Here is a 26,132-nt window from a genome sequence, read left to right as displayed (position 1 = left end):
GTCTCTGCACCTGCTCTAAAACTGCAATATCTTTTTTGTAATGTGGTGCCCAGAACTGAATTCCATATTCCAGATGTGGCCTTACTAGAGAGTTAAACAGGGGCAATATTATGCTAGCATCTCGAGTTTTTATTTCCCTTTTAATGCATCCCAAAATTTTGTTAGCTTTAGCTGCAGCTGCTTGGCATTGAGTACGATTATTTAACTTGTTGTCAATGAGTACTCCTAAGTCCTTCTCCAAGTTTGATGTCCCCAACTGTATCCCATTTATTTTGTATGGTGCTAGACCATTAGTACGTCCAAAATGCATGACCTTACATTTGTCAACATTGAATTTCATCTGCCATGTATGTGCCCATATAGCCATCCTATCCAGATCCTGTTGCAATATGACACTATCTTCCTGAGAGTTAATGATTCTGCACAATTTTGTATCATCTGCAAAAATAGCAACATTGCTCACTACTGCATCTACTAGGTCATTAATAAATAAATTGAAGAGCACTGGACCCAGAACAGACCCCTGTGGGACCCCACTGCTAACAGTCTCCCATTTTGAGTATGATCAATTGACCACAACTGTTTGTTTTCTGTCCATTAGCCAGTTCCCTATCCATGAACACAGACTCTTCCCCAGTCCTTGCATCCTCAACTTTTGCACCAGACTTTTGTGGGGAACAGTGTCGAAGGCCTTTGCAAAGTCCAAGTATATCACATCTACAGCATTCCCAATATCCATATTAGCATTCACTACCTCATAAAAGCTGAGCATGTTAGTCAAACAGGACCTGTCTTTAGTAAACCCATGTTGATGCTGAGAAATAAGATTATTTTCTACTATGAAGTCATGTATAGTATCTCTTAGTAACCCCTCAAATAGTTTGCATACAACTGATGTTAAACTTACAGGTCTATAATTTCCTGGATCAGATTTTTTGCCCTTCTTAAATAATGGGAAAACGTGGGCTGTACGCCAATCCACTGGGACTCTGCCAGTTGCAAGAGAGTCACAAAAGATAAGATAAAGGGGTTTATCTATAACTGAACTTAATTCCCTTAGGACCCGAGGATGCATGCCATCCGGGCCAGGTGCCTTGTCTATTTTTAATTTATTTAGTCTTGCCTTCACTTCTTCCTGCGTTAAGTATTTAATATTACAGTTAGAAGATTGAGACTCTTCCGCCTCTGTAGTTTGCAACAGTGCTGTTTCTTTTGTGAAGACAGAAGCAAAGAAAGCATTTAATAACTCTGCCTTACCTTGGTCATCCACCATTGAGTTCCCATCCTCATCCTTTAGGAGTCCTATACAGTCAACCTTTCTTTTTTTAGAGTTAATGTACTTGTAAAACTTTTTTGGGTTAGATTTGATATCCTTAGCGATTTGTTTTTCAGCTTCAATCTTTGCCTGCCTAATTTCTTTTTTACAATTTTTATTGCACTCCTTATAATTGCTTAGTGCAGCCTCTGTCCCCTCCTGTTTTAAGACCTTATAGGCATTCTTTTTCCTCTTCATTTTATCTTTAACCTTTCTATTCATCCATAGAGGCCTTTTTTTATTCCTAGACATTTTGTTTCCATATGGGATATACATACTACAGTATTGATTGAGTATAAGTTTAAAAGCTTGCCATTTCCCTTCAGTGTCTTCCCCTTGTAGTACATTATCCCAGTTCACCAAACTTAGTGCCTGCCTAATTTGAGTGAACTTTGCTTTTCTAAAGTTCATAGTTTTAGTGGTCCCGCTGCCCCGTGGCCTATCAGTCACCAGCTCAAACGTTATCATGTTGTGATCACTATTTCCCAAATGTTCTTGAACCTGCACATTTGATACATTATCTGGTCTATTAGAAATGATCAGATCCAGTAACGCATTCCCCCTAGTTGGTTCAGTTACCATTTGAGTCAAGTAATTGTCCTGTAGTGCTGCCAGAAATCTGCTGCTTTTACCAGAATGGGTAGCCTCAATACTCCAGTCAATGTCTGGAAAGTTGAAGTCGCCCATAATTATGACCTCATTTTTACCTGCAGCTTTTTCAATCTGCTGTAGTAATCGCAGTTCTGCAGCTTCTTTGATAAGAGGTGGCCTGTAGCATACCCCAATAAGCAATTGGCAACTTTTATTTCCACCATGAATATTTACCCAAACGGACTCCACATCTTCGCAATCTTCCTCCATCTCATCGTTGAGGACAGCTGTAAGAGAATTCTTAACAAAGAGACAAACCCCTCCACCTTTTTTCCCTGTTCTATCCCTCCTAAACACATTGTATCCTTTTAAATTAGCTATCCAGTCATGGCTTTCATCCATCCATGTCTCGGTTATTCCCACAATGTCATAGCCTTTGTCATTCAGAATGAACTCTAGTTCGTCTATTTTATTTGCAAGGCTCCGAGCATTGGTTACCATGCACTTTATATTTTTACCACCACATTTACCAATTTTGTTTACATGAAATTGGCTACTTGAATTTTTACCAACCTCCTTAATCTTTACACTGTCCCCACCCCCCTCTCCACCCTCCATAATGATAGGTTCCCACTGTCTTTTTACCTCATCTTGTCTATGTATTGAGACTTTATCCTCCCGCCTCCCCCCAGATCCTAGTTTAAAATCTCCTCCAACCGTTTAGCCATCTTCTCCCCCAACTGTTGGAGGAGGCAACACAGAGCTAGTCTTAGCACACTGTACTTTATGGAATCCTTATAACTGATTGCTAGTTCCATTAAGAAAGGAATAGATGGTGATTTAAACAACTAAATGTTACAACTCTGATTTCCCCAACAATGTTTTAACCTATAAAGACCCAGGCTGTACATAAACAGTATAATGTTTATAAAATGCATGCACACCCCCTCAAAACTGTTATTGGAAGGGTTTGTTATATGGGGGTTTGGGCCAACGAGATGTATTTGGCCTGGTAATAATTTGGTTATTCTTTACAAACTTATTTTGAGAAACAACATTATTTCTATGTAAACTATCACTTTCTTATTGGTACCCACAAAACAAATTGATGTAGGTTATGATCATCCTATTCCCAAGATTGGGGTAGAGAGACAAAAGGTGTCTTGCCTGGGGCACAAAAATGGTCAGAAACAGCACTAGGTGAATGACAACTTTTCAAAATGTTTTTCAGCTCCTGCATGGACATATCTGCCCCCTGCATTCAAAAGTGTTTCTTATATGCTGCTCTAATTAGTTATCACTGAGAGCTATGTTAGGACTGCAGTTCAGCTGAAGAAACTGTCACTTAGAGCCCTAAACCCTTAACCATTACAGTGAGGAAAAAAGGGACACAGATTATTTCTAAATATAATTGGGAATTTACTTACACGTTTATCTCATCATTGGGGTAGGTTCATTAACCCTTTCAGTGACGGCCTTTTTCAGTCCCTGAACGACCAGAGTCCTTTTTTTTTTTTGCTGGATTTCAAGCTGTGATCACTGTGATTTGCTCACAGTGGCTTATTTGTTACTGTAGGCACCCTTTGAAGCTTCATGACTAGTGAGATGACAACAACAGCTTGTGTAATTTAATCTCTCAATAAAATAAAGCAAAAGTCTGAATGATATTGAACCACAAAGTAGTTCAATTCAGCATGTGGCGCTGAGTGCTTAGCGCCAACGCTGGGCGCCGTCATAGCAGCATTGCTATGCTGCGCGTCCCACGTAACGGTAATTTGGTGGTCCAGTAATTGCCAGACCCTGAATTACATCTCCTTCCAAATTGCGACAAGTCAGAGGGGGAATAGTATTTAAAGGGGAACTTCAGCCTAAACAAGCACACTGTCATTAAGTTACATTAGAGGTACAGACTAACCAGCAAGCTCATGGTGAACCAGAACTCATTGGAGTGTGTGAGGGGCTACAATGGTCCTAAAAGCCCCCTTACTAAAATGCTATGGAAAACAAAAGTTTGCTTTCTTAAAACAGAAAGTATTTGATGTCTCCCAGTGCATCACTGCTGAAATATGCAAATTAACCATTGTCGTCTTTAGAAGCTAAACACACCTCCAGATCCGCTGGAATGCAATGATGTGTCAGTTGTTAATTGTACAGAGCCACAATAATCCAACATGCCATGCCTGTGCCGAACTGCCCGGTGACAAAAGGTTAGTGAATTATGCGCACAAAAAAAACCAATTTTTTTTTTTACTGCGTTTTTATCCTGAGATAGGCCTGGTTCACACAATACTGTGGTCTTCCATCATTGTATGGTATGCAAGGGGCTCCGCGAGCGACAGGTACAAGCTACAGAGAACTACAAATGCCACGGAAAGGATCACTGGTAGCCCCCTCCCACCACTCGAACTTCTTTTCTCCTCCAGACTGCGTTCCTGGGCCGGTAGGATAGCAAAAGACCCCTCTCACTCCGGAAGCTGCTACCTCATATCTCTCTTCTTGGGACACCACTAGTCCTTATCCACCAAGACCACTAGACACAAAAACACCTTCTTTCCCCAAGCTGTTCAAATGCTTACCCTATACCCACCTTGATCTAGTGCCCCCACCCGCACTGGAGCCCGGTACACCATTTTCACTGTATACTCTATGTCCTTTGTACTACCACTGTCTCCTTTTGTACTACAACTGTATGTCTTTATCTTGCACTGCTGAACTTGTCTGTGCCAAAAATAATTCCATGTACTATCCCTCTGTACCTGGTGAAATAAACCTGATTCTGATTCAGATGTGAAACTATCTGAAGTCTGACTGGATTAGCCACATGCTTGTTTCAGGAGTGTGATTCAGACACTAAATTCCTAACATTTATATAGGGCTGCAGCCACTAAGAGCCTGTTGATGCCAAAATGATCAGCAGGATGCCAGGCAACTGTTATTGTTTAAAAGGAAATAAATATGGCCTCCATATGAGAAGCAGGAAATTTGAGTGCCTGCTAACGGTGGAAGTTTGGGCACCACCATAAGGGCCCATTGTAATTATCAGCAAGGAAAGGAAATTTAGGCTGCTGGAGAGATAGGTAGAAGGCGCACTTCTCTTGCGCAGACTGGCCGCGGCTGGCTGAAGTTACGGGACACAGTACCAAAGCGGGATAAGACTAAGGACAGCAGCATGGGAGCAATCCGTGCGGATGGGGCTGGAGGAAGCCCCAGGTATGTATAAAACTTTTAGCTAGTCTCTTCTCTGGTACACTTTAACAGAGCACAGAGTCAGGTATGAGCACATCCCTGTGCCCTGCTGTGTGAATGCTTCACTTTCCCCTTCATTATCATTGTCAGCTGTCCTCATTATCTGTATCCAAACGGCTCCTGATTGATCCCGTTGTTGATCGGGAGCAGATCGGACATTTAGGAAATAATTGTCAGATCCTGTCAGTCGGACGGGAAATTACATTGTGTGTACCCACCACAATGGGAGACCTTTAAGGAATCCCTCCCCTTGAAAATCCTGGGTTTGCTCCTGGTTCTTCTTATATAAATCCCCAGTATTGTTTCAGATCACTCACAAATATTCCAGACTTAATTTTCCCAGTGAAAAAAAGAGAGCATTGTTGCTCATGGAGGATACTGAATGGCAATGGCTTTGAGAAATCTCGGTTTATCTCTCTCCCAAAGTGAACACAGAACTCACACACAGCTTTGAACAAATGTGATAGTGTCATTGTTGGGTTGATGATAGAGAGAATATGCTGTTGTCTTCAAAAATAAATATTTTATATTATTTGCCTTACATGCCAGTCCTTTGAGACCTTTTGTATTCAGTAAACAGTTAAGCCTGCCATACACTGGCAGATTGCCACCCGACGTGCCAAAAATACAGATCCTTCTCTGATTGAATCTGATCAGGAATCGCTCTATTACTGCTACACATTTTGTTGACTCTAATGCCCCATTTATACTTAAAGGATACCCGAAGTGACATGTGACATGATGAGATAGACATGGGTATGTACAGTGCTTAGCACACAAACAACTATGCTGTGTTCCTTTTTTTCTTTCTCTGTCTGAAAGAGTTAAATATCAGGTATGTAAGTGGCTGACTCAGACAGGAAGTGACTACAGTGTGACCCTCACTGATAAGAAATTCCCCTTTTTACCTCTTTCTTGCTCTCAGAAGCCATTTTCTGCTAGGAAAGTGTTTTATAGTTCTAATTTCTTATCAGTGAGGGTCACACTGTACTCACTTCCTGTCTGAGTCAGGACTGAGTCAGCCTCTTACATACCTGATATTTAACTCTTTCAGGGAGAGAAATAAAAAAAGGAACACAATCCTGACAGTCATTTGACTATAGGATAATACATAGGTATACATGCAATGCTAACAATGGGTGTCAGACAGAACCTAGCACAACAGTATATAACGTAGCACACGTTCATACACGGCAAACAGTCAGGGAACAAGATGCGCGATTATGGGTACCAGTGTTGTCTCACTAAGTGGCTACAATGATGGTGATGTAGGCTGTTTGATCTCTTCCATCCTTAGCTTTACATTCAGAACTCCAAAATGGCTAAATCAGAGCTATACTCATGGAAAAAAATATATATAAAAATAAATGTATATACCTAAGAAAAGGATGTTAGTACAATGTGCAGTAATGTGTCTTGATCTAATTTCGTTGTTTGCCTAGAGTTCCCTTTTAAAGCGCACTGATCGGTTTATGGGAAAGAAAAACAAACATCTCTATCCAGAAACCTAACCTAGACTAAACTCAGAAAGTATCAACAGAAAACAAACATGCATGAGTCATTGAATAACCTTCTTAAGCCAATTTGAAGCTCTTAACCGATCTATACAGATTTAATAAAGAGATTAACAAACAAATAGTTGTGTTCATCTCACAGAGATCTCAAATAGATAAGGGCAGGTGCTGGGGGAGTGGCCAGAATAAACACAGAGGGTCACTCATGTAGATGGCATCCACTGTAATCCTACCGCTGATAAAACCTAAATGAATGTAACTGGTTGGGAAACAAGAACTAGTCTTCCATATATGTACTTATGAATAAGCCTTGAAGCGGACCGGAACTCAGAACTTCCTCTCTGCTCTAAAAGATAATCAACAGCAAAATAACGTTTAAAGAAAAACATGTCTTTGCTACAGCTGATACAAATCCTGAGATAATCTGCAGTGTGTCTACTTCCTGCTTTCATGGAAGCAGCCATAGGGTTAACATCCTCTTTTTACAAATTAGCTGATCTGCCTAGGCAGCCAGCTGAGAGATCAAATTACAGTTGTGATTAGTCAAAGATGAGGGGGAAACTCTCTAAATACATCCCGAGTGTATTTCTCTATATTTTCCTCCTGTCCTGTGCAAGAGTTCAGGTCCACCTTAAAGAAGAGGTAGTGTCATTTTACATACTAGTGTTTTTTGTAGCTCCACTTGGTGGTTTCAGTGGTAATTTTACTGTTGCAGTCAATAAGTGCCTAAAGCCTGGGACAAACTTGAGACTTCTGTCGTTTAAAGTGATCACTCGTGAATGTTGTGAGCATGACGGTGTACAAATGTTCCCATTACTGCTGCATATTGGCTTGGCCAATATCAACTCTATTGAATCTTTTTGCTATTGTATCCTTCCACAGCAAGATGTCTCCCGCACCTCAGTCACCCTCCGCAGAGCAGTTCATTCTGTTTGAGGGTGCATAAACACATCCAATTGTGATTGGAAAATGACTGGGCAATTTTACTACCTCCGTGTAGCCTGAGGGCCAACAGATTGCCAGTAAACTCTCATACTAACAGATTGTCGATAAGTTCTCATACTGCATGGAAGTGGTAAACGTGTATGTGTATATCCACCTTAACAGAGAACTGAGCATGTATGTGTGTATTGCAGACAACAAACCAACAATCGTTGATTCCGGTGATACCTTTAATGACTAACTGTACATGGTTTATTGCAAGCTTTCCAAATGTTAAAGAGGAGCTACAGTGAAAATAATGTATTAAAAAAGTGCTTCATTTTTACAATAATTATGTATAAATGATTTAGTCAGTGTTTGCCCATTGTAAAATATTTTAAATCCCTCATTTATATTCTGACATTCATTACATGGTGACATTTTTACTGCTGGCAAGTGATGTAGCTGCTGCATGCTTTTTTGGCAGTTGGAAACAGCTGTAATCAGCTATTTCCCACAAAGCAACAGGGTTCACAGACAGGAAACTGCCAGAAGTACCACGGTACTCAGAGCTTCTGGTGGGAGGAGTTTCACCACAATATCAGTCATTCAGCGCCCCCTAATGGTCTGTTTGTGAAAAGGAATAGATTTCTCATGTAAAAGGGTGTATCAGCTACTGATTGGGATAAAGTTCAATTCTTGGTCGGAGTTTCTCTTTAAGTTTCTTCTTCAGGCATTATACAGAACTGGATCAGAACCGTACTGATCCAGTTCTGTATAATTCCTGAAGAAGAAACTTAAAAACGCTTCGAAAGCTTGCAATAAACCATTTACAGTTAGTCATTAAAGGTATCACCGGAATCAACGTTTGTTGGTTTGATGTCTGAATTACTGCTCCTCGACTAACAACGGACCACATTTCGCTATGTGTGTAATGGAATCACTCTGCAGTCTGAAGATAAAAGGTCAATCACATACTTGGCTAAACATAAAAAGTCTCCGGATCTGATGATTGACAGCTAAGTGTCTCTATGCAGCCACCTTGTCTTTATTACACCCCAATAATGCAGAACCTACAAGCTCTGCCAGTCAAACCTACAGGAAGAGCTCCACATACCAAACTTCCATTTGGGTCATTTATTATTGTTCAGTTTAAAAGGTACAAAAACTATTCAAAAATATAATTTTTAGCACTAAACCTAATTTTTAAAAAGCAGGAAATCATTTCCTTCAATATTTATTTCAGCAGCTTTCATAGTATACACAGAAAACTTCACTTTTAAACATACTATCCCCACAGGAAGGCTTGTTTATATTAAGGCCCCTTTCATGCATTCTGTTGCGGTGCCATCACATCCCGAAAGGTTACACCGCACGGTACCGCTGATGTGGGACCATACAGTGAGGCATACTTTTCAATGAAAGATACTGTCCCGTCATCACAACGGAGATTGCCACACCACACTCCAATGTGATAGCCCCATAGGAGTATCCCTACTTCTGTGATGGGATGCGGCGATTTTATGCGACGCAATGGACCGGGTTTAATTGTGAAAGGGCCCTTAATGTTTTTCCATTCACACATTAAAAACTTACAGCTTGCTGCTTTTTCCCAGATGCTGTGCACCGTTCCCAGTTCAGTGTATTTTATGCAGACACATACATTTAAACGTATGCAAATGCTCGTAAATTCCTTGCAAATCACACAAGCTAAAACATTCTCATTCCAGGATGTTTCATGAATATAGCCTTCCTAATTTCAACAAAACTAAACAATCAAATGCAAATTAAGTGCAAAGGATGAATATTGCAGTTCAGTGACAAAGCACACTATCTTCATATGTTAATAGCCCAGGGAATGTAAGTGCCAGGCTCATCTTTTGGAATCTGTAATAAAGAAAAAAAATCAAGAATCAGTTTTCTATACGTATATAAGTACATTATTTAGTTGTCATAAAGCTTAACGTATACCCGAGTCGAGGCTCAGGTAAAAATCTCATACTTGCCTAAGGAGAGGGAAGCCTCTAAATCCTATTCAGGCTTCCCTCGCTGTTCTCTGGTTACCCGTTGCCAAGCGCAGACTCACCAAAGATTACCAGCAAGGGCCGCGCTCCTCTAAAAGCATAACAGCTGCAGTACTGTGCCTGCACTAGTACGGCCGCACCCGTGCAGTAAGTCGGAGCTGCTTGTGAATGAGTGGCTCTGTGCTACTGCCCAGGCGTAGCTGTGCTCGCACAGCTGCACTACAGCCCCAATCAGCTGGAGGATCAGAGTTGAGAGCATTTTTTAGAGCAATTTTCCACTTTTCCTATATTTAACATTGAGGCTAAATCGCTGTAGGACCCGCGTTTGCATTTTGAAAAAAAATGTAATATTGCTCTTGTGTGATTCATCTCATACAAAGATATTAGCCAAGTGCTTTTCGAAGTGCTAGTGTTTTTAAAAAAAGTGCTCAGAAATGCTCTAGGTGTGCACCAGCCCTCAGACAGATTAACCTCCCTAGCGTTGCTTCCCCAGGATTTCTGTGCAAAAAGTTATTCAATTAATTTTCATAACCTTTTTTTGTCCTGTAACTTGCCAAAATGTGTCAAGCAAGGGACTTGTATACAGTGCAGGAGAGTATTGATGTGTATGCACGTAAATATTTCACAACATGTTTTGTATTGACATGTATAACCGCCAATATCGCTAGGGAGGTTATGACTTTATGACTTCTATTTACTTTTTAGGAATATGACTGAATTCCACATAATCATTTGCATATATAACAGTTTGTAACCCTTGGTGTAGAGGAACACAGAAAGGGATTTCAGACAATTTCTGAGTAGGACCACTACTGTATGTACCTATGTTTATCTCATCATGTCACTTCATGTGCTCTTTAAAGAGAAAGGCCAAAAATTATAAAAACAACTTAACACCTAAGGAAAGTGAACCCTCTAGATCCTAATTAAACTTCCCACAGCATCCTCTGGTCCCCCTTAGCACAACAGGGGTGGCTAGACTTAAGAATTAATAATTACAACCTACCATATTTTTGGGATCATAAGATGCACCTAGATTTAGAGGGCAAGAACCAGGGGGAAAAATTATACAAAACCTGGTGCGTCCATAGTGCAGTGTCATTTTGTGGATCTTCTCTCCCAATTGTTATGTCCCCCTCTTGTGTCCTCCTTGTTAGAATTTAAATCTGGAATTTGTAGGCCTCAGTTACTTTAACTGAGGTTAGTTAAAATACTTGATTTGCAGAGAATCTCCCTTTAAGGAGCATTTTTATAGACGCACTGTGGAACATGGTCTTGTGTCTCACACAAGTCCAGCTCAAGGCCAGAGTGCTTATCCGTCCACGATGTTCAGACTGCCAGGCATCTTTACTGTAAACATTGAGTGTTTTCATATTTCCTAAAGGTAAACAATAGCCAGGGAGTAGTTTCCCTCATTTCTGGGTAATAAGGGAGGAAACGCCATATTTGGCTTGTCCCCTCGGAGCAGGCGCAGATAGGGTCATCCATCGCATGCTATTATCAGCCAATTGCATGCGATGGGTACTAGATCATCCCTGTGGGATGATGTCACATTTAACTCTTTAGAGGTTAGTATAAGAATAGTCAGCATGGGCTACCGAGGGCACTGCTCTCTACTTCTGCTGACTTCCTTCTTGTAACTTTCCGTAACTGTATGCTGTATATATGCCTAAGTGCAACTAGCATAGATGTAACAAAAGAGAACGCCTGGTCTCTCGTCACTAGGGATAGACCAAGTCTGCATGAAACGCATAAGATTGTACAGACCGTTTGCTTTGCCGAGGTTATATAAGATTGCTGATGAACACATCTGTATATTTGTTTTACAAATAAACTCTTGAACCTTTGACAACATCTCAGAAGTTATATCTCCTATACTGTTTGCTGTGATGAGTGTCAAGTTATCACACTTCCTGTGATATGGTGCTGAACGAAGGTGTAGTGTTGTTTCCAATAGCAACCAACAAATATTTATTACACTCCCCTGTGTCCCATGTATCAACCTGTGCCCCTGTGTCTTCCTTTGTGCCCCCTGTGTCATTATGTGGCCCAGTGTCCTCCTCTGCACCCTTTGTGTCTCCTCTGTGCCCCTTTTGTAGTCCTGTGACCCTACTGTGTTCTCCTCTGTGCCCTTTGTGTCCTCCTCCTCTGTGCCCCCTGCTTCCTCTCTGTGGCTCATTTCTTGTCATCCATGACTCCAGTGTCCAGTCTGTGCCCCGTGTCCTCTATGTGCCCCTTGTGTCATCCTCCATGCCTCCTGTGTGCTCTTTGTGCTCTCTCTGTCTGTGCCCTTTGTGTTGTCATGTGGCCCCACTGTGTCCTCCTCTGTGCCTCCTGTCTCCTCTCTGTGCCCTTTGAGTTGTCCTCTGTGCCTCATGTGTCCTCTCCCCTTGTTTCCTCTCTGTGCCCAAAGTGTCCTCTCTGTGCCCCTTGTGTCATCTTTCATGCCTCCTGTGTCCTCTCTGTTATCCAGGTCAGCAGTTGTTTGTTTTGGTTGGCAGACGTAAATTGGGGACTTCCTGTAACCGTACCATAAGACGCATTGATGTTTCTCCCCACTTTAGGGGAAGAAAAAGTGCATCTTCCAAACAAATACAGTATGCATTTTATCGACTAACTTTTACACATTGGGTCAACATTTCTGGTCTAATGCAGCTTTCAAATACATTATCTGAATCAAAGGCTATCCGATTGGACCATAAAGCCTTGTTCCTTTGATCCTGTACCCCAGTAGGCAGAGGGTTCTGCCCAAAGAGCCTCCGTACCCACCAATGGTAGGAAACAGAGGGAGGCTACATCAACCCTGCTTGAGAGAAACTCACTCTCTACTGGTGGAATGGGGCTCTTCATGGGGGAGGTTCCATGCTCATGTTTTCCTGCATTCCTGAATGTCCTGAATGTTCTTAAACTAAATGCCTAAATCCTATTGCCAGCCACAGTACGTAGTGAGCGATACTTATAAAACTCCATATTTCACTGGAAGTAAACTTTAATTTAGTTTGCTGGGCAGAAACCTATTGTGCCCATCAGAAATATACTAATAATGTACTATATGTGCTGAAAGAGGTGCCAAAATAATAAACATTTTTCCAAGCAGGCAAAAAAGACTGTTGTATATATTCAAAATAACAACAATTTATTTGTATACTCCACAAAGTGCAAGTGCTGGAGGAGGTAAGTCCACCTCTGCCTCCTCTCATTTTAACATTTTTTTTGGCGCCTCTGTGTGCATATATAGTTTCTGTGTCCACCCTTGGTGGAGGGGTTGTGCCTTTTACTTCCTAGAGCGACTTTTTAATCCTGAGTAGGGACAGGTCTAATCTCCCCACCTGCTGATATAGTGGTTACCTGGACAGTAACCCACATTTGTGAGTATATCTACATACTTACCTTTCCATAACCATCTTTATAAGTATATACTACACTATATTGGGCTCTCAGTGTCTCCATCTTTGTGTATACTAATAATGTAGGATAATGCAACTTACTGCACTGTTTTTGCATCAACCCAAGGGAAACAAAATTATTCTATATTTTTACAGTGATATGTATAGTATAATGTTTGAAGTAGTCATACCATGTCAGTGAATTTGTCTCCACAGGCCATCCTTATTTTCTCTGGAGTAGCAGGGCTGTTTAAAGTAAAAAGTTGTGGCAACCCCCTTTCTTTTCTGGCATAGATCAATGCATCCTTTATTGCAAAATATATAGAAGATCCCAAAGACAGGGAGGGCTCCCCAACACCCTATGGAAGCAAGCACAAACATATGATAAGAAATGTGATCATTTACCTTTGACCCCAGAGAAGGAAAGAAAGTTAATATTCCAGATTTCAGCTCAGAGGAAGAGGGTAATACTGTACTGCCTTCTTCGAATAGAGCTTAGTCAGAGGTGGTCACTTCCCCTTCTGAAGTGAAGATTTGTTAAAATCCTCACTTTTTGCCTTTGTGGGCCTATAATGCATTCAGAACCACTGGTTTATAGCCCACTCATAATCATGGCTATAATGTCTGGTGCCCACTATGCAACTTCCCATCAGAAATAATTTCTGACATATCCGCTCTGATTTCCAATCATTTTTCTGATCGATTTTTCAATCACTTCTGTACAAAATCGATCAGAAAAACAATTGGAAATCAGACTGGACCTGTTGGAGGTTATCATTTCGACTCAAAATCTAACCAGAAACTGAATGATGTGATCCAAGACACAAAATGAAATTTTTACTCTACAGCATTAAACACAGCGGAAAAAAATAATAATAGAAAAAGACGGTTTTAACGTCATTCGAAGGTGTAATTACTCTTCACTGAAGCTAATTGATAAGGTTGCAGGACAAATGATCAGATTTGATTTGTAATTAACTAATTGCTGTGCAAGCAAAGTACAGAAAGATATCAGTTACCCCTTGGACACAGGGGCACTTTATACATTAATAATAATAATAATAATAATAATAATAATAATATATAGTGTAGCTAAACACAATATGCACCATTTTTTAAAAACAAATTAAAAATAATAAAAAAATATATATATTTGTTTGCCTTGTGCCCACTATTCTTCTTAACATATGTAGCAATTTTGGTGACAAGGGCCTCAATTCACTAAGATCATGCTGGAGATAATAAGGCAAGAGAAAACTTACATCCACATAAGAGAGAGTTATCTTATCTCTTCATTCCTTAAGTTACCTCCTCTGTAGTTAAGTTACCTCCTCTGTAGTTATTTTACCTCCTCTGTAGTTATTTTCACACACAGTTAATAAACAGCCTGTCTTTAACTCTGGAGTTATTTTAAGGATTGAAGAGTTAACTTAAAGACAGAAGAGTTAACTTTAGGTTTGCCTGAGGTAAAATGTTTCCTGAATACTACATGCCTTATCACCATGGTAACAACTCTAGAAGAGTTATTAAAGACAGGAGATAAGCTTAGTGAATTGAGGCCATTAGCATGTATGGAGGCTTTGCTATTTACAGCCAAATTTGGCACAATTATGCAAAAATTACTCAAAAATTCATGCGAAATTGCGAATGATTACACAGAATCAATTGAATTAACAATTTGTAATTACGTATAGGCGTAACTGCGAAAATGTACATAGTATTTCGGGTAATTAGTAAAGGTCATGTCTAGGAGAACTCATGGAGAAACGTGATCATTTTGGTCAGGTGATAGATATGTTATGCTGGGCATACACGGGTCGATCCGGCGGGCGATTAGCTGCCGGATCGACCCCCGCCGTGTCCCCGCTCGTCTGGGCGTGCATGCGGATCAATTCCCGCTCGTCCCCGCCGGTGCTTCTTATCCCCCGCTTGATTCACCGCTATTGTCCTCCTGCGGGGATCGAGCGCGGAATCGATCCCCGCGGTGATCGGACACGTTGGATATTATGATGGTTCGATTGATAATCCTCCCCTCGACGCCGTGTATGCCCAGTATAAGTCTCTGATTTGCTAGTCAGGATCACTAATTGTAATTCGCTGATTGTAAAAATTTACGCAGTATTTCGCGTAATCATAATTAGTGATGGTCATGTCTAGGAGAACTCATAGAGAAGCATGTGATTAGTTTGGTCAGGTGATATATATGTAAGTCTTTGATTTGCTAGTCATGATCATGTGCTAAAGCAGGATGTGATCACAGCAAATCAGAGCATTGCAAATTTATCAGCTGATCAAACAAATCACATGCTTCTCCACAAATTCTCCTAGATATGGCCATCACTAATCATAATTAGCGGATTACGATCATGACGGATAATCCTTTCCCTCTCCTGCACCCCCCCCCCCCCCTCCTGTCCATGTCAAGGGGCTCATCTCCACCTCATGCTCATGCAGTGTTTGGTCCGGGGTGCTAATGGTGGAATCTGGGAGCACCCTTTAATAATAGGAGGTACCCTAGATGTCTGTCCCCTTCCCTATACATGTGTAAAGGGGGTAATTTCTAAAGCCCTACCTGTTTTGAAGAAATGGTTCGATTAAAAAAAAAAAGTTAATTTGAAATAATAGACAACAATAAAATCTTTATTAAAATAATGAAGTAAATATTTTATTAATCTGTAGCCTTTTTCATCTGTATACTTTCCATCTTGTACTGATGAGGGCCAAAAGCCCGAAACAGGCTGTCTACATGTGGGATTGGTGTGGCTGTGTGATATTTAAAGCTATAGGCTTGCTATACAGCAGTGGTTCTGGATGCTTGCCTTGCTTACAAGGGCGAAAAGGGATAATTTGCATATTCAGTAGTGGAGCAAAGTTCACTTATAGCTGAATTACTGCAAATTTCCTTCCGTTTTAAGAAGGCAAATTTAACCAATCTTTTCTTTTTTAACCTTTGTTCTTTTTTTTCTTATTTAAGTGTTTTTTCTTCAAGTCTTCTGTTATTCTCTTTATCTGTCTTCTGCTCTCTTTCTTCTAAATTCTTGACTGCAGAGGTGCCTGCTACACAAGGATCCCTGCCACAACCACAACAACACTGATAATGGAATACTGATGATGGAATACTGATGCACCTCAGCAGAGCCATTCACATTGCTGGGCAACACTGCACTTTTAACATTGCAGTGGACAGCCTCTCTAGCACCATTGACCTATTGACCCCCACCACACCTTCACTGGGAACTACCAGACTGGAAATAAGGGAGCACTAGCAAAAGCGTCTTTAAAGGACCTCAGTCACAAAAATCTTAAAATTTAAAATACATGTAAACATATACAAATAAGAAGTACGTTGTCGGTAATGTCAGATTTCTACTACCTACTGTAAGTGACAGCAATATAGAAGAGAAGTAATCTATGGTTCATTTTACTCAGGAAGAATCATACTCATTATTTGTATGTGTTTTAAATGTTTGCGTCAGTTCCTCTTTAAATCTTATGAGACTCTCCATTGATCCTTATCTGGAAATACCAGTCAGCATGTGTAAGAAGGATTTAAAGAGGTTTAAAGAGAACCCGAGTTGATGGCACATGGATTAACAGCACATGCCCCGGGTTCCCACTAGTCCCCAGAGAGCAATGAACTGGGGCTGAAGCCGCAAGACAGAGGGAAGGCCAGATGCAATATGAAGCCTTGAGGTGTCTGAAGAGCATATACCGTATGTCATTGAGGTAAGAATATCTTTTAACGTTATCCTCTCTCATGTATACTTTAACCTCCTTGCCGGTTTTCCCGACCTGAGCTCGGGGTAGAAAAAAGAAGCTATTAGCGGTGATCCCGAGCTCAGGTCGGGGTAGGCATTGCAGAGCTTTACCTTTAGTTGTGGAGTCCCGCACGCGATCTCGCTGCACAGCGGGACTCCAGCCTTTCTCCCTGGCAGTGTGGGGTCTTTCCCTGGCCACCGGGATCCCCCATGTCCCCGCTATTCTTCCGGGGACCCAGCAGCCAGTTGGAGCAGCGCAGCCGTGGTGGTGGCAGCAGAGCGGTGGTGGCAGCGTGACGTCATCGGGGCGGGGCTAATATTGAAAACGAACTTCTCTATATTAGAGAAATATAGAGAAGTTTGTTTATATGTATATTAGCGCCATCTTGTGGGCAAAGAGAAAACTGCAGCACAGGAGCCCAGGAAGGTACATTTTTTTTTATTTTGCTGCAGATCTCCCTGCCAGAATGATTTTTTTCAGGTTTTAGGGTCTGAAAGAGTGAAAAAAAATTGCACCGCTTTTAGACCCTAAAATCTGGAAAGAATCAGGCTAGATTCACAGTGGGACGTTGCGTTTTGATGCCACGTTAAAGTCGCACCGCAAGCTTACAACGCAACGCGCCCAAAAAGTGGCAGTGCAGCGTTACTGTCGCATACAGCAGATACAGTAAAAAATACAGGCAATGAAAAGTATGCTTCCAAGTCATTACTGAGCATGTGCAAACAGTCCAACGCAGCTAATAACGTGTATAACGCACTGCATGCAGTACTTTTACTTAACGTGCAGCGTTAGACACCAACGCAACGTGTGCACTGTGAACAGGGCATTGATTTTTCATTGCAGTGAGTTATTCTGCGTTAAATGCTGTTTTAACGCGCGACTTTAACGTCCCACTGTGAACTTAGCCTTAGACCGCCAAGGAGGTTAAGAACAGACAGCATTTCACTTAAAAATATGCAGCATTTCAATTTGCTTAACGAGCCAAGGAGCATAATCTCACACAGCCTTCTGGAGTGTTTTCAACATTATTTAAAACTGACAAGGCCGGATTTGTACTTCCAAGTGCCCTAGGCCAGTTGTCACCAACCGCCCTCCCCCCCCCCCCCCCCCCATCAAATTCTGTCCAACCATCTGAGTCGCAATAACTGGTTTGAATGGGCTCCCCTCCATTTTGCTGCTCTGCCCCTCATTTGACAAAGAAGCAGTGCATGCCCAAAGCATTCCCGGCCTCGGCTGCTGTGCACATCTGAGTGCGAAATTGCAAGGAGCACGGGTAGCCAGAGCATGTGCTGCTTCTTTGTCCTCTGTGCGACTGGCTAAAGTCAGAGCCACAAACAGGTGACAGGGCAGTGCTATTGAAAGAAGCTCATCCAAAACAGAGAACATGTGAGTAGAAGATCTAAAACTACACATGTTGACATAGATGTGCTTTAAACAGTGACAATATAGTACTTTGGGCAAGGCAAGGAAGGACAGATGAGTCAGTAGGAAGTTTTGAAGTTATTAAAATAGAATGATAACATTTATTAGCTAACTGTAAATAAAAACAGTGAGCCTTTGGCTTCTTCAGACTTTGTATATGTTTAAAGACTTTATACTAGCAAGATGTTAGAGCACACAACTACATATACATTCAGCATCAGAAGGAAATACCTAGTTTGTTTAGAAATATAAATAAATGTAATGTAATTGCCATCCTGTTTCACTGATAGCTAGCTAGCAAAGTACAATGCTGTGGTCATTCCCTAGGAAAAAACAAACAAACCATAAATTTAACAGGTCACAGGTCTTTAACCAGCTGAGCGGTCTGGACGAGCTCAGCTCGTCCAACACCGCCAGCGGCTGCCGCTCAGGCCCTGCTGGGCCGATTTGAATGAAATAAAAAGCAGCACACGCAGCCGGCACTTTGCCAGCCGCGTGTGCTGCCTGATCGCCGCCGCTCTGCGGCGATTCGCCGCGAGCAGCGGCGAAAGAGGGTCCCCCCAGCCGCCTGAGCCCAGCGTAGCCGGAACAAAAAGTTCCGGCCAGCGCTAAGGGCTGGATCGGAGGCGGCTGACGTCAGGACGTCGGCTGACGTCGATGACGTCACTCCGCTCGTCGCTATGGCGACGATATAAGCAAAACAAGGAAGGCCGCTCATTGCGGCCTTCCTTGTTTATTCTGGGCGCCGGAGGCGATCGGAAGATCGCCTCCGGAGCGCCCTCTAGTGGGCTTTCATGCAGCCAACTTTCAGTTGGCTGCATGAAATAGTTTTTTTTTTATTTAAAAAAAACCCTCCCGCAGCCACCCTGGCGATTTAATCAGAACGCCAGGGTGGTTAAGAGCTGACCAGACCAGTAATAAATCTGACAGCGCAGAGGGAGAAGATTCCGGTTTGTGATTCTGAATTTGTGCATGAAAAAAACTTACAGAACTCAAGAGTTCTGCTACTAAACCCAGGCTGGCACTTTTCACAGCAGCTTGTATGTCCCCACCATCATACATACGACATAATCATCAGGTGATAACACATACTTACTGTCCTCAAACACACTACACAAATGAGAGAGATTCAGAGATCTCTGGAATTCAGGCAGACCAGAGCAAAGCAGAGAAGATGATTTACTTTGACATGTGACCTCTTATCTCTCAAAGTACAGTGCCCTGCTGATTTTTATCGTCCTAGGCCATTATCTTTGTGGCCTTCCCAGAAATCCGGCCCTGAAAACTGAATCACATTAAAAACTTGTGTGCAAAGCAAGTTGATAAAAGGCAGCCAATGAGTCTTATGTGCTGGCATTGCAGGCAAAGAAGGAAGAATGTGTTAAATCAGAACCAATATAATCTGCAAATGTAATCATTAAATATTTAGCACACAATGATGAAATGATCTCTATCTTCAAAATAAAGCTTTACATTTCCTAAGCTGTGTAAATGCCGTAAGCATGCAATGACTGAGGATCCAGTGTCCTTTTTACCTTGGAAGAATATATTGCATGCGGGTTGGGAACATTGGCGAGCAGGGACACGTAGAATTGCTCAGGGACATCACAGACTGCTGGAATTTTATACTGAGCAGGTCCTCGGGTGTACAGCACTCCTTGTGGAGAGAACTTGAGCTCTTCAATTGTAAATAATCCAAGCCCTTGAACAAAGGCCCCTTCAATCTGCAAACACATAAGCAACACAACAAGAATGAATACTGTATGCAAGGATGTAAATGCACTAGTACATTGATTTGCCTTCTTTTTCATGACACAACTTTTTGTTATACGGTAGTATAGATTAGTACAGTAGTGTGGAACTGTACATTAGAAGGCTCCTAGAAGGTAGATTTGTGTACTAAATAGACATTTTGACCATTCCAAGGAATCATCAGATCTCTTTATTTGGTACTGTGATTAGCATACATAGGTGAACATTCTCACTGGTTTCCAAGAGCAACAGGAATAATGCCATAATGAATATCCAGAATGCTGGACAATATCGGAACATTCTTAGGTGCTGTGTCTAGCATGAAATGCCTAGTTGATCATTCTGTTAATAAATGATCTATACTACCAGGCCCCAGTATTTACTAGGGATGGACAATGAGATGCAAATAGCTCTGGGTTGATGCAGGATTATGCTAATTCTGTATGCAAATTCATGCATCTTGAAGATGGACCAATCGAATCCTACTGACGTGGAATTCCACTGGTCAGCTTTCTCAAGCTGCATCTCACTGACCATCCCTAGTATCTACACTGACACCACTTCGACTAACAATGGCAATCTAATTACCTACAATTGATACAGCAGTTAATGCAGAGATCTAGAGGTAAAATGAAAGGACACCAGAGGTGAAAATAAAAATTGTTCTTTTACTTCTTCTTCCAGCTCCCATAGGCTTGTATGTCCTGGTCCTCCTCCTTGCTCATCTGTTTGTCCAACTCCTACAGCTGAATCACTTGAGTCTTGCAGGCGTGTGTCCTTGAGCACGCTCCCAACGGCGAGAGCGTTCTGTGCTGCGCAGTTCCGAGGTTTGACATAGTGATCATGCGTAGATTGCTCCTGGCCTTGGGAACACATGCCCAGGACTGCGCGACTCAGGTGAGTGTGCTGTAGGGGTGGGACAAGCAGCTGAGTGAGGAGTAGAGGTGTACCGAACTGTTCGCCGGCGAACGGTTCCAGGCGAACATTGGGGGTTCGCGTTCGCCTGCGCCAGGCGAACTTTTCCAGAAGTTCGATTCGCCCCATAATGCACTATGAGGGTCAACTTTGACCCTCTGCATCACAGTCAGCAGGCACATTGTAGCCATTCAGGCTACAGTAAGCCCTGGAGCCCCACCCCCCCTTATATAAGGCAGCCTCCGGCGGCCATTACAGTCACTCGTGTGCCTGCTAGAGAGAGGAAAGGGACAGCTGCTGCAGACTTTTTCTCTTAGGGACAGATTAGTTAGGTTCTAGGCTGCTTTGCTTGTTCCTGACTGATTAATATTGCTTTAAAAGCACCCAGCAACAGCTCTTTTCAGAGCTCAACCTGTACATTTTTTTTTCTGACACTTTTGTTGCATGCACAGCCTTGCTAATTGATAGTGTGTGTGCCACTGCCAGCAGCCCAGCACATTCAGTGACTGACTGCCTGTGTGTGTGACAGGGAGCTGCACATTGTACTACCCAGTACTGCATATACCCCAGTACCTGTTGTGTTTACTTAACCCACCTCATCACTGCATATACCTAGCTTTGTGTTGAGTGAACCCAGCTCACTGCATCTAACTACCCAGTACCTGTTGTGTTTACTTAACCCACCTCATCACTGCATATACCTAGCGTTGTGTTGAGTGAACCCAGCTCACTGCATCTAAGTCTAACTACCTGTTGTGTTGAGTGAGAACCCACCTCACTGCATCTTAAGTACCTTTACTGTATACTGTTCAGTGAACCCAGCTCACTGCATCTAACTACCCAGTACCTGTTGTGTTTACTTAACCCACATCATCACTGCATATACCTAGCGTTGTGTTGAGTGAACCCAGCTCACTGCATCTAACTACCTGTTGTGTTGAGTGTGAACCCACCTGGCCACCTCACTGCATCTAACTACCTGTTGTGTTGAGTGAGAACCCGCCTCACTGCATCTTAAGTACCTTTACTGTTGAGTGAACCCAGCTCACTGCATCTAACTACCTGTTGTGTTGAGTGTGAACCCACCTGGCCACCTCACTGCATCTAACTACCTGTTGTGTTGAGTGAGAACCCACCTCACTGCATCTTAAGTACCTTTACTGTTGAGTGAACCCAGCTCACTGCATCTAACTACCCAGTACCTGTTGTGTTTACTTAACCCACCTCATCACTGCATATACCTAGCCTTGTGTTGAGTGAACCCAGCTCACTGCATCTAATTACCTGTTGTGTTGAGTGTGAACCCACCTGGCCACCTCACTGCATCTAACTACCTGTTGTGTTGAGTGAGAACCCACCTCACTGCATCTTAAGTACCTTTACTGTTGAGTGAACCCAGCTCACTGCATCTAACTACCTGTTGTGTTGAGTGTGAACCCACCTGGCCACCTCACTGCATCTAACTACCTGTTGTGTTGAGTGAGAACCCACCTCACTGCATCTTAAGTACCTTTACTGTTGAGTGAACCCAGCTCACTGCATCTAACTACCCAGTACCTGTTGTGTTTACTTAACCCACCTCATCACTGCATATACCTAGCCTTGTGTTGAGTGAACCCAGCTCACTGCATCTAACTACCTGTTGTGTTGAGTGTGAACCCACCTGGCCACCTCACTGCATCTAACTACCTGTTGTGTTGAGTGAGAACCCACCTCACTGCATCTTAAGTATCTTTACTGTTGAGTGAACCCAGCTCACTGCATCTAACTACCTGTTGTGTTGAGTGTGAACCCACCTGGCCACCTCACTGCACCTAACTACCTGTTGTGTTGAGTGAGAAGCCACCTCACTGCATCGTAAGTACCTTTACTGTTGAGTGAACCCAGCTCACTGCATCTAACTACCTGTTGTGTTGAGTGTGAACCCACCTGGCCACCTCACTGCATCTAACTACCTGTTGTGTTGAGTGAGAACCCACCTCACTGCATCTTAAGTACCTTTACTGTTGAGTGAACCCAGCTCACTGCATCTAACTACCTGTTGTGTTGAGTGTGAACCCACCTGGCCACCTCACTGCATCTAACTACCTGTTGTGTTGAGTGAGAACCCACCTCACTGCATATAGCTAGCATACCCCCGAGATGGACAAAATGGACAAACCAGGTAGAGGAAAAGGTAGAGGCAGACCCAGAGGAAGGCCACCAGGCACCGGCAGGTCTGTGGCTGTGCGAGGTGGTGTTGCTGTGATTTCATGCGGACCTGCCCCAAAATACAGTGCTCAGAAGAAGGCACGTGCCGTCACTTCCCAAAATCGTGAGGAGGTGATTGAGTATTTAACACAGAACACCTCATCTCCCGCAGCCACCAGCGCTACAACAAGCACCACATCCGCTGCATTTGACACTTCGCAGGAGTTATTTGGTGGTGGTGGTGAAATCACTGATTCCCAGCCACTACTGCAACAACAACAAGAAGGCGCAGGTACACCACCTCATACGTCTGAGTTAGGTGGCGATAGTATGGACGTAACGTGTGTGGATGGGGATGATGGTGGACCACCCGAAGTTGGTGCACTTGAGGAGGTGTCTGAGGAAAGCGCAGCTGGCCAGGAGGATTATGATGACGATTATACGGATACCACATATGTTCCCGGTAGAGGAGATGACCAGGGGGGCAGTTCAGAGGAGGAGTCAGAGAGGAGTAGGAGGAGACGACTCCATGATAGAAGCAGAGGGAGCTCGTCCTCAGAAACAGCTGGGGGCAGTGTCCGGTGCCATGTATCGCCAGCTATGGCCAGGGAGCACACATGCCCTTCAACGTCAGCTGCTGCTGATGCCACCGTAGCGCCATAACCCCAGGGGGGCTCAGCGGTTTGGAAATTTTTTCACGTGTGTGTCTCAGATCGGAGCAAAGCCATCTGTTGTCTCTGCCAGCAAAAATTGAGCCGTGGAAAGGCCAACTCTCACGTAGGGACAAGTGCTTTACGAAGGCACCTGGAGAGAAGGCACAAACAGCTATGGCAAGAACACCTGAGGAAAAGAAGCACCCCTCAAAAGACAAGCAGCGGAGAACAACCGTGGCAGCCGTCACAGGGGGCTTCTGCTGCTCCACGTTCCCATGGTATTGTTCGTGGCTGGGGGGAGGAAGAATGGATACACTTTTAAACAATTTAAAAATACAACCATCTAAACTTTCAAACAATTTAAAAATACAACCATCTAAACTTTCAAACAATTTAAAAATACAACCATCTATCATTTTCAAAAAAGGGACAAAAATCTTGCCCTCCGTAAAACATTCTTGGCAAATGCTTTCGACTTGGTTTGTCTTCCGCTGGCTCAAGGGTCCATCTGACCACAGATGCCTGGTCTGCAAAGCACGGTCAGGGCAGCTACAGCATGGGTCTCAGCAGGCTCCCACTTCGGGCCGCAATCCAACCTTCATTCCCCGCGGTGACAATGGCAGACTTGCCCTCCATAACGGATTCCCGTTAAAGGATTTAAAGTTAATTCATTTCAAATACACAGCAGGGCCTCGAAAGTCCGCCTCCTGTATTGTTATTTTTGGTCACTACCTCGGGGCGGGCGTGCATGCCTACCTGCTGCCCTCCTTGGATGTGTAGTGGTAGCCGTTTCTCAGGCTCCACACCGGATTCCATCCCTCATTCCCCGGCCATTACCCGGGGTCACAAATGACAGACTTGCCCGCCTCCATATGATTCTCGTGAAAGGAATGTGGTGTCATCTTTGCCCGCCATAACTGGTTCTCGTTAAAGGATTTAAAGTACATTAATTTCAAATACACAGCAGGGCCTCGAAAGTCCGCCTCCTGTATTGTTATTTTTGGTCACTACCTCGGGGCGGGCGTGCATGCCTACCTGCTGCCCTCCTTGGATGTGTAGTGGTAGCCGTTTCTCAGGCTCCACACCGGATTCCATCCCTCATTCCCCGGCCATTACCCGGGGTCACAAATGACAGACTTGCCCGCCTCCATATGATTCTCGTGAAAGGAATGTGGTGTCATCTTTGCCCGCCATAACTGGTTCTCGTTAAAGGATTTAAAGTACATTCATTTCAAATACACAGCAGGGCCTTGAAAGTCCGCCTCCTGTATTGTTATTTTTGGTCACTACCTCGGGGCGGGCGTGCATGCCTACCTGCTGCCCTCCTTGGATGTGTAGTGGTAGACGTTTCTCAGGCTCCACACCGGATTCCATCCCTCATTCCCCGGCCATTACCCGGGGTCACAAATGACAGACTTGCCCGCCTCCATATGATTCTCGTGAAAGGAATGTGGTGTCATCTTTGCCCGCCATAACTGGTTCTCTTTAAAGAATTTAAAGTACATTCATTTCAAATACACAGCAGGGCCTCGAAAGTCCTCCTCCTGTATTGTTATTTTTGGTCACTACCTCGGGGCGGGCGGGCGTGCATGCCTGCCCGCTGCCCTCCTTCAATGTGTAGTGGTAGCCGTTGCTCAGGCTCCACACCGGATTCAAACCTCTCATTCCCCGGCCATTACCCGGGGTCACAATGGCAGACTTGCCCGCCTCCACAGGATTCTCATTGTAGCGGTACTGAACAAGTATACAGCAAGTAGAAAATGTAAATTAAAAACAAAACGTAAGCTTTTTAACAATGCCATGGAAAGTTGAGAAGGAAGTCACACATTACCTGACATCACTGAGTGAGGAAGAGCAATCACGCCATGTTGCGCAGTAGTCCAGCATGGCCGTCACTACACAAACAGCTGTTTGCGGTGCGTTACACAGTGAGTTTGGTGTGTCAGTGTGAAGCAGTACTCTAATTACACTCCCTGTTTGATGTATACACATGCAAGATGTTTGAAAGCACGTTAGGCCTGCAATTTAGCATTCAATGTGATTTCTGCCCTTAAAACGCTGCTTTGCGTCACATCCAGATTTTTCACCGGGACTTTTGGCATGTATCCCACTCCGCCATGCCCCCCTCCAGGTGTTAGACCCCTTGAAACATCTTTTCCATCACTTTTGTGGCCAGCATAATTTTTTCTATTTTTCAAAGTTCGCCTCCCCATTGAAGTCTATTGCGGTTAGCGAATTTTTCCGCGAACCGAACCTTCTGCGGAAGTTCGCGAACCGAAAATCGGAGGTTCGCGACAACTCTAGTGAGGAGGAGGATGGGGAGGATGGAGGGACATAGAAGCCTATGGGGGCTGGGAAAAAACCCAGGTATGTAAACAATTTTTATTTTCACCTCTGGCATCCTTTAAAGCAAACCTGTGAGTTTGCTACTCCTAAAAAGAAAA

The 26,132-nt window shown here is 43.2% G+C and overlaps 1 protein-coding gene across 1 annotated transcript in view; it reads right to left on the bottom strand.

Moving 5' to 3' along the window:
- Positions 1–8,709: 8,709 nt before the first annotated feature.
- Positions 8,710–26,132, bottom strand: part of LOC137524807 (aldehyde oxidase-like) — a 195,569-nt gene continuing 178,146 nt past the window's right edge. Inside the window, exons 33-35 of the mRNA XM_068245129.1 lie at positions 19,714–19,902; positions 13,189–13,356; positions 8,710–9,474 (exon numbers count right to left, since the gene is read on the bottom strand). Of these exons, the coding sequence (XP_068101230.1) occupies positions 9,424–9,474; positions 13,189–13,356; positions 19,714–19,902 (408 nt within the window). The 3' untranslated portion in view covers positions 8,710–9,423. The remainder of the gene's footprint in view (positions 9,475–13,188; positions 13,357–19,713; positions 19,903–26,132) is intronic.

This window comes from Hyperolius riggenbachi, chromosome 7 (assembly GCF_040937935.1).
Source record: "Hyperolius riggenbachi isolate aHypRig1 chromosome 7, aHypRig1.pri, whole genome shotgun sequence".
Classification (NCBI taxonomy): domain Eukaryota; kingdom Metazoa; phylum Chordata; class Amphibia; order Anura; family Hyperoliidae; genus Hyperolius; species Hyperolius riggenbachi.
Note: the sequence above shows the minus strand (reverse complement) of the source record. Positions and strands in the feature narration are given on the sequence as shown.